General features: G+C 42.4%; 1 protein-coding gene across 1 annotated transcript; it reads left to right on the forward strand.

Moving 5' to 3' along the window:
• The first annotated feature begins 2524 nt into the window (after nucleotides 1-2524).
• Nucleotides 2525-7435, forward strand: dlx4b (distal-less homeobox 4b). The gene is made up of 3 exons (XM_076887333.1): nucleotides 2525-3127; nucleotides 4054-4247; nucleotides 5655-7435. The coding sequence occupies exons 1-3, from the start codon at nucleotides 2806-2808 to the stop codon at nucleotides 5910-5912; spliced, it is 774 nt and encodes a 257-aa protein (XP_076743448.1). The 5' UTR covers nucleotides 2525-2805; the 3' UTR covers nucleotides 5913-7435.
• The last annotated feature ends 1983 nt before the right edge of the window (nucleotides 7436-9418 follow it).

The raw sequence follows: 9418 nt of genomic DNA on the forward strand, positions 1-9418 counted from the left end.
GGGGTGTGCGGGGGTCATGGACTGTCATCCTGTATCTGGGCCTCGGCTCAGCTCCAGCAGCACAGGGTTACTTGTAGAACAAGACGTGCCACAGTGGGGAAGATCACAGTGGCGGCAGTTGCCTGGGAGTGTGTGTTTTTTCTGGTGTGTACACAAAGAACACTGTCACTCTGCATTAGAGATGGACAAACTCGATCGGTTTGCGTGCTTGTGTGTGTTTAAGAGAGAGAGAGAGAGAGAGAGAGAGAGAGAGAGAGAGAGAGAGAGAGAGAGAGAGAGAGAACACCTATGTCAAACACACCTCTGCAGATTTGACGCTCATGCGCATTGTGCAGCACAGTAAGACGCCAGTAAGTCTGGGCTGCATTCAGGAGTGTGACTATTTCTAACATCATCCCTGTGCGTGTATTAATAGAGCAACGTCCATCCCTGCCCTATGACTGCAGGGCCCGCCTTTGTTCTTTACCGGTAATACAGGCATAATTACAAACCTTAAAGAGCCTCCTCACCTTGCTTCCTCCCTTCCCTTAGCTCTGACACACATCCAGGAAGTGCCTAAGACCAGAGCTGTGTCTGTATACAGGCCATGCCTTCAAAGAATTAAACTGAGGCCGTGCGTTGTGAGGTGCGCAATGGTGTTTTAAGCCGTGAAAGCAACACCTGTTCCAAAAGTCACATCAGTTCCCTCCAACTCCAATCTCCACGCTGCAGTAACACAATAATGTTGCAGTAAAACGCCAATGGACGTAACACCTCTAATTTCCCAGAGACCATTTCCATTTACAACTCTTATGTGTGAAGCCAGTGTCGCCCACAATATGAAACTGGCCTCACTGCCGATTTTTTTCTTCTTCGTTTATTGTGACTGAAATTTGACTGTGATAATAATTTGTGGCTTTGTTCTGGCTGGCTGCATGGTTGAGGCCTGTGGGGAGATTTGGGAAGCAGTCCAGCCCCCAGCAGGCCCTTTAATGCCGCTGGATTCCCAGTAGTTTCAGGCAGGGTAGGGACATGACCAAAATGACGGGGTTGGACAGCAGCGCAGCACCACACTCAACCCACCAAACACTCTGTTTATAATTTCGCTGCAGCTTATATGTGATTTATCTGAGATCTGTATCAAACTGTGTTGTAAAACGTGGTTTTATTGAAAGCAAAAGCCTCGGTAGCCGCAGTAGCTTTCTCGTAGTAGTCGATTGAGACTGCAGCTCCAGACTGAAACAGGCATGCCTGAAAATATAGAAACAGTTATTACTACTTTGGGCCTCTTGCCACAGTTGTCTCTCCATCTGCATCCACGAGCACCTTCTAGATTTTGCTGACCACGCAGTTGCAATTCTGCCCTCTTTTGGCAAGTTTCCCTTGTTTTATAAACCTTATCGTGTGGTGACAATATGAGTGACGTGTGGGCTGACCTTTTTTTCCCTTAGTTTCACAGAACAAAATAAATAAATACCGGACTTTGTTATTCTTTGTCTTCTATTTCTCCCTCTGGTTTCCAGGGTATGGAAATATGTCTGGAAATATTTGTCACATTCACACATCTGCAGTAGCCAGAACCTTCTAAGACTAATAAATGACACATACTTTAAAAAAAAATGTGTGTCACTGAATCTCTGTGTATTATTGCCCGCATTTCCCTGCGTTTAAATTGACTGTAGAAGCATTACACAAGCTAAAATAATGAAAATATGATATTTTAATGAGCATTAAATGAACAAAAACATTTCCTGTTACACTTTAATAAATAAATAAAGCATGCTTTGTAAGCAGTTGTATATGTACTTGCATTTATTAAGATTTTTTAAGTGTTTGTTGCAATATCAAAGAAGTGAATTTCCAAATACTGGAAAATGTCTCTCGACGATTTTAGGGTTAGTTCAGGGGTTATTCGCAGTAAACTACTATATTTTTTTTAATTTTTTTTTTTTTTCTGGCAGCACAGTGCAGGAATGTCGTTGAGTACACTGCTGAAATTTAGAAATTAAACTTTTTGTCGCAGATTTGATGCAGGAAGAATTTATTAGAAACTTCGTTTGCCTTAATTTCGATTATTAAAACCAGAAGAAAAACATTGGAGCTTTGGAAAAAAACAGCGTTCACAAGCCCGACCTTAATCGTGATCATTAACGCCACATAAGAATGAGCAAAATTAGCATGATGTTTTTCTGCTGGTTACTAAATTGCTTACACCCCCGAATGAGTCCGATTCGTTCTGTAAAAGAGCGTCGGGCACATGGAAACACACAAACACATATTATTCAGTAAATAAAGTCAAATAAATTTAGTTTGGCTCGTTTTTCCTCTCTTTTTCAAATTCTCAAAATGAGATTATTGTCCTGGGAGTTGTTGTTTATATTGCTTAATGGAGAAAGGAATAAATAGTAATTATATTTATTTGCTAATCTATGGAAGGAGGTGCCTCTGGGCTGCAGAGCTGCATCCTGTATAGGTCTATCATATGTTAATGAAGTTAATGGCGGAGCTTCAGTGACAGCTGGCTGCCGAAGACCAATCAGAGCGCTCGTAGATGGAAGCCAGTGTGAGTTTGAGGTTCTGCAGGCAGGAGGTGTTTGAAGAACCATGTGAGCTCTGTTCGTGATGTAAAGACGGATCCTTTCGCTTTTATTTGATTTTTTTTGACTCCCCGACAGTTATGAGCATGCACCCCACAACTTGTAACCACTGGGGGCTCTTTTCTCGCTGATGATGCGTTGGAGTTACGCGTGGATTTCTTCCAGGCTGTCCGACAGAACTCATGAAACCCTCTTCAGAGCGACGGTTTGTGGACTTGCGCATTAGCTAATGATGTCTGTGGGTTTTATCCCTGACAGTCTGAATGGCTCAGATCCCTCCAAGTCGGCCTTTCTAGAATTCGGACACGGACACTCGACGCACCAGCAGCACTCCTCCGGACTCTCTCACGTTTATCCGGTTCACGGCTTGCAAGCTGCTGGCCATTCCCAGCACGAAAGCCCCTTTCCTGGTACCGCGTCCTATGGCCGCTCTTTGGGCTACGCCTACCCCGGCACGGTGAACACTCATCCCCCGTCCGCTTACATGCCCTACCAACACAGCAATCACAGCAACAGCAACAGTGTGACCCACAGCAGATTAGAGCACACAGGTACGTGAGAAAGTCACTGAACTGTTGTATATCATTAACGGCCATAAACTGATATGCCTTAAGTCTATTTGCGCACATGGCAAGGGAGAGGGGGGGAAAGCGCGTTTAGATGTGTAGTGAGTTGATTATATATATATATATATATATATATATATATATATATATATATATATATATATATATATATATATATATATATATATTTTTTTTTTTTTTTTTTTTTTTCATTGCAAAGATTTACTAAAAAAAATAATTTTAGTGGAGGTACGTTCACATTGGGGTATTTTTATTATTATTAATGCAGAAATAATAAAGGATTAAGTCTCGGTAGGGTGTTCTTTCTTTGCCTTGTTATATAAGAAAGATATGCAGTCGCATTAAATATTAATTATTATATTAATAATATTCTCTGAGTATGGTCTGGGCCTACCACAGGTACCCCTATTGTTAATGCACATTAACCCAGTGGTGTCGGAATAAAACCGTCCTTTCATCCTTGTGTGTGTGATCATTTGCTGCGTGTGTTGTTGGCATTACGGCCTTCTGATCCAGAAAGCTTAGAAGTGTAAACATTGCCACGTGAAGCTCGCACTAAAATGTTCCGTCCAGATTAAGGTAGAATTTGGGAGCATTAGATTAATATCTGATGCGCAAATGTAATTCGTTTCAGGCCCTGGCGTTTTGTGTTGGCGTCCAGGGCCTATCAGATGCAGTATCCGGAGACTACAATTTGTATGCATTAAGGCTGTAAAACCGAACTTCTCCTCTGGTCTTCGTGTTGGTTGCAACTGTAGGTTTTGCTCAGAGACCACGTTCAAAGCTTGTCCAATGGGACTTTTACGCTTTGGTTTGACGGATATGATGAAAACTCATAAATCGGACGTCTTCTTCTGCTCAAACTCTGTGCTCTGTGTTTCATCTTCAAGACCACGACAAGTCCTCTGTGATTGAAGGCAGAGACATTCGTCTAAATGGAAAAGGGAAGAAAATTCGCAAGCCTCGGACCATCTACTCCAGTCTGCAGCTGCAGGCTCTGCACCAGCGCTTCCAGCAGACACAGTATCTGGCCTTACCGGAGCGCGCAGACCTTGCGGCAAAGCTGGGGCTCACACAAACTCAGGTAGGCCTTAAACGCATCACTTTGCGAGGCTCTCTATCGTTTATGCACTATATTAACTAATAAACAGATTATTTAGGAGGATGTAGTGAAAGCTAGAAATAGTCAATATGTTATGGTTAAAATGACTCCCTTGCAACATTTCCACTCCTTGTATAGACTAATAATTTATATACAACAATTTTGAATCAGTGTGACTCATGGTAGACTGAATAAAATATATGTATTAGTGAAAGAGGATAGTGTTGGATATGATTGAAAAGAAATACTTGCAGCATTATCGAGGATCACAGCAATTTCATACCCCTATCCCTTAATGCATTCCTTATTTACTGGCTGTATCTCTTTTGTCATTTGCGGTCCTTGAAGAGTTTTTGTGATCAGTGGCTGCAGTAGGAACAAAATTACCAAAAGGAGGAAAAAATATATGCAAAAGCAGTGGTTGGCAGATGTTTTTCAGTAGTTTATTATAGAGTATTAAACCAGCCCCTAACAATGGGATATGCTTGTATTTATTCGTTTTTACGTACTTTTTTACGGTGTAGTTGTAAGTCTTTTAGTACCTATAGGCCACACAAGCACACATGCACACGCACTATAATAATTACACGCGTTTCCAAGACAAACAGGTGCACGTGTCAACTGACCCCCCTCGGATGGGACAAAAATGAGACCTTTGGATCACTTTTTTTTGTTTCAGTTGAGTTTTAAAGTTAAACGATTAAGTCGTCAGAGTTTTAAAATAGAAGATAAACAATATTATGAAATCCACCCTGTCATCTCAGCCGCCTCCTGCACTTTATTCTTAATCCCTGAACACTTCTCCCGACAATTATCTCCCAGTTGTTCTGCCATTCGTGTGGTTGTTGGTGCTGTTGTTGTTGCCTAGATATCCAGCGGGCTCTTTGGTGCTTTCTTTTTTTAAAAATGAATATTCACACCATTGTTCTCGGGTATAAAAATAGCCACCATGAACTGAACCCACAAACATTTTCGCTGACCTATCACGGCGCGTTTGGAGCCGCTTTTATTTCACAATTCTTTCAGTCCGGGCTTGTTGCTGTCACACTCATGCATCACTAGACTTATAAAACAGCGAACAATAAAAGGGCTTAGCTTTAATGGGTAACAAGTGGCACTCATCTGCAAGGCTGAATAGCTAACTGTGCGCCAAGATTAGGCCTGGGACTTGCAAAAACAACCCCAAAAGATGAGTTATTATGAGTTTTACTTTCTTTATTGCTCACAGTGTTCCCTTCGGGGTAGTTTATGATGAAAAGAGCACCGAGTTTAATGCGGGGGAAATATGCTAATAAAAAGAAAACGACAATGAGATTTCTTTTATATTGCTGCTGATTGTTAACTGCAGTGACAATTATGCCCATTTTCTCTTTTGTTCTCCCACTTTAGGTGAAAATATGGTTTCAAAATAAGCGCTCCAAGTACAAAAAGATCATGAAGCATGGCAGCGGATCAGAGGGAGAACATCTCCACGGCACCAGCTCCATCTCTCCCTGCTCGCCCGCATTGCCCCAGCTATGGGAGGTCTCTATGGCGAACAAAGGAGCCCCGGTCCATCCGAGCAGTTACATGAACACTTTCGGTCATTGGTATCCGAATCATCACCCTCATCATCAGGACGCGATGCACAGGCCTCAGATGATGTGAGTGGACAGTTTTTGGACACTTGAGTCCATCGGGCTGCACTGAACTTGCTGGTTCCTCCAGAGGTCTCCTCTCAGAACTGAGAGTTTAGGAGACCTTGTTTATATTCACTGTATTCTGTGTGTGTTTTGAATTTTAAAATTCTCACTACAAGAACTGTTCAGGCATCAAAGAAAAAAAAAAGGGGGGGGGGGGGGCGTTATATCACTGCAAGCTCTTGTTGCAGGGTCTGACATCAGTGAAACGTGGGTTTGTGTGTGCAGTTTAAAAGACATTCTGGATAAAATAACTTTTTTCAAATATACTGTGTCCGTGCGTCTGCTTTATTAGCCAGCAGTTAACCAGCTGTCACTTTATTGTCACTAAATGTCTTTGCTTAGGTTTCTTTATCTTCCCCTCACTTTCAGGTAATTTCAAAAGAAAGATGGAATTGCCGGTTCCTTAAAGAAGCCTGGATTAATAACAACCGGTGCTATGAGACACTGACAAACACAAGCTTAAACTCTTCAGAGCTTTCTGAGCACTGCACAGCTCGGCCTGTGATAATGCCGTGCGAGAATAAAAGCTGTCTTTTGTCCATCAACACTCCTGAACTGCGATCCACAAAAACCTGCGACCCTGCTTGAATTTCGACAGCCATTGTCAAAACACCTGGGGATTGATTTCTGTTAGACAAAAAGCAAATATCGGCCCTGGTATCTTTTTTCGGTTTCGTAGGCTGTTTTGGTTTTACCGTTTGAGTATGACTGGGCTCGATATAAATCGAAAGGAAGGCTGTTGCCTTACAGGAAAGCAGTTGTTTCCAGCTGAGACAAAAAAGAGAGGGTGGCCACCTTTACGCACCGTGGCTGAGTTTTAACGTAACATTTCTGCACAGGATAAAAACTCTAAGACACGTGCTGTTCAAATGCTTTTATCTGAAAGCCAGTATTACAGCTAAAAATACCTTTAATATTATTCAAAAATAACATTTCACTGCATTTTTATTGCTTGTTTTGGGTGTTGGTTATAAAATGTGTTTAGTCTAAAAACACACAGTTGTATGCGTTTAAAGACGTTGAAGAGAATATCCACCATCCATCTTTTTTCATCATCAAAGTGGAGAGCGGAGATGACGTGCAAGAAAGCATTTTTACAATATTTCCCTTATTTTCCAGTGAGATCAAAAAGCAAACTCGCCCTATCATAATCAGATGATAAATGGCTGCTCTGTCCCGACAATAAACCTCGCCTGATTTATAGTCTTTTGAAATGATTTGCTAATTCTAGTGCTTAGACTGTTTAAACACGGAGAATTAGCTATTTATACCTTTGCAAACAATCGGGGCTGATGCTCTTGATTAAATGGAGAGTTGATTTCTGCTTAATGAAGCTTAGAGAAACAGCCAGTGACTTCTTTTTGTCTTTTTCATTCATCACTCTGCTGCTTCAAACTGTCTGGCAAGCATTAGTTATCTTTTTTTCCTGATGTCACACTCAGGGTTTAAAAAAATAAAGTGAAGCCTTTTGGAAATATTTATCCTAAACTTGTGTTGCTATAAAGTACATTGCTGAAAATTCTGCATATTTTAGTTGTGTGGTGAAAGGATTTTCATGCCTCATGCTGAAGTAGAGAAGTTCCCAGAAAATGCATTCATAATAATCCAGACAGCCACCTTTCATAATTCTAAACAAAAGCTAAGTGAACTTCTAGCGGAGCACCTGGTAAAAACAAGCTTTAGTTGCAAAACAGCCTCTTTAGATACAAAAACATAAAATAACACCCATTTCTAGCTGCATGTCCACACCAAGTCACCAGAGCACTCAGTCGCACAGCATGCAATCAGCCCTGCCTTACCTAGTCAGAGAAGTGGTACCTTGTTCGGGAGCTCTAAAGCCTTCTGTGGTGCTCCTGTGAAGAACAAAGCCACACCATAGCCCCGTGTTTTCGCTCCTCCGAGCTGATTTTCTCACATAACGACAAGCATTGTGTTACATTAACATCTCCTTCTTTATATATATATACACCCTCGTGCCCTTTTCCTCATTCCTGATGATTATGTGCCTTGTTAAACATGCGGACCCAGGGAAGAAGAAGCGAGCATTGCTGAAGCAAGTGACGGGGCATCAGGGAAAATTATAGGCAATTTCACATCTCCAGATTAGAATAATGGGCTTGTGGAGTTGGACAGAGAAGAGTAGGACCTTTCAAACGGGGGGGCAATTATCATGCAGGCGGATTGAAGAGAAAGTGAAAAGACTCCTGGTGTAATAGACAGGCTAAAGAGGAGGGGGGTGGAAGCTGGGGTGGTGGGTTGAAGGGTAATGATAAAGCCAAGTCTGACTGTATCAGTGATGTGGATGGTCTGGGTTATCAGATACGAACTGTCTGATGGGTTTTAATTGCAGGATAGCAATAAGAGGGAAAATAGCTTGTTATTAAATCCCACTTGCTTTGAATGGGTGAATGGCATAGCAGGTCTCTGGGGTGATTATTGTTATTAACTTGAGTGATCTGACATCTCGGGTAATTGTGAGCAGCTTCCCTGTTAGAGAGAGTGAATGCATGATTTGGTTTCGTCTGAAGGAAGGCCTGGCTTACTCTGTGGCATGATGCACACAGAGTCTGGAGGGATTACAAACACAATGCAGGCAGAAAGGTATGTACACATAATTCAGTGAATTCAATTCGAGCATGCCTGTGTTATCATAAATGAAAGTGTGGGAAAATATAGTTTCCTTTTCTCCTTTTCAGCATTTGACAGTCTTTAAATCCTGAGCTTTAATTTATAGGCCAAGGTAAGATGCACAAAGGTCTCCTCGTGGCTTCATCGGGTTGTGACGACTGGCTGTGAAGCATCAACACACAGCCCGGCCCAGCCATGGCCTGAGGTCAGGCAGGGTTCACAAGTCCACAGCTGTCAAGAATGCCTTTCTCCCATCATTTCGTCCAAGTTTGCAGCAAAATGGAGAGCATGAGTGATCCTAATGCAGCCAAGGCCCAGCCCATGCAGGGACTCAGTGCAGGACAGCTGCTGAGAGTCTTTCCATGGATACATTTGAGTTGCCGACCTCCGCATCAACCCGTTTTGCTGCACCCTGGGGACAAGTGCTGACACCACACTGTTGATTGTTGCAGTGGGAAAAAGGAGAAGAAGGGTTACAGGGGCCTGAGCAACAGCTCTATTTAGGGTGCTGTGATGTCGTGCCATGCAGGATCACATTCAAGTTCAACAGTTCACCTCCACCTCCGTGGCTACTTACACTTGTTGATGTTTAGGCATGACATACATCGACATGTCCTACAGCCCACACACACAAGTGCACAAATGTTTCCCCTGACAGCTACGGCCGAGGCCCACACATGCTGAGGGAGCCGCTGAAGGGAGGTCACATGTGTTCTTGATGAGATTTCATTGATATTAAAAGGCAATAGTAATCATATTGCTTTTGTCAAATCAGCACAGGGCATCGACATGATGACTGAAGCCATAGGCAACTGGTGTTGGGTTCAGAGAAATAAGCCAAGA

Source organism: Maylandia zebra, linkage group LG8 (assembly GCF_041146795.1).
Source record: "Maylandia zebra isolate NMK-2024a linkage group LG8, Mzebra_GT3a, whole genome shotgun sequence".
NCBI lineage: Eukaryota > Metazoa > Chordata > Actinopteri > Cichliformes > Cichlidae > Maylandia > Maylandia zebra.

Coding starts and splice junctions, on each gene's coding strand:
- dlx4b (XM_076887333.1), top strand. CDS start 2,806: ATGATGTCTGTGGGTTTTATCCCTGACAGTCTGAATGGCTCAGATCCC. Junction 3,128..4,053: donor CAGCAGATTAGAGCACACAG/GTACGTGAGAAA, acceptor TTCATCTTCAAG/ACCACGACAAGTCCTCTGTG. Junction 4,248..5,654: donor TGGGGCTCACACAAACTCAG/GTAGGCCTTAAA, acceptor CTCCCACTTTAG/GTGAAAATATGGTTTCAAAA.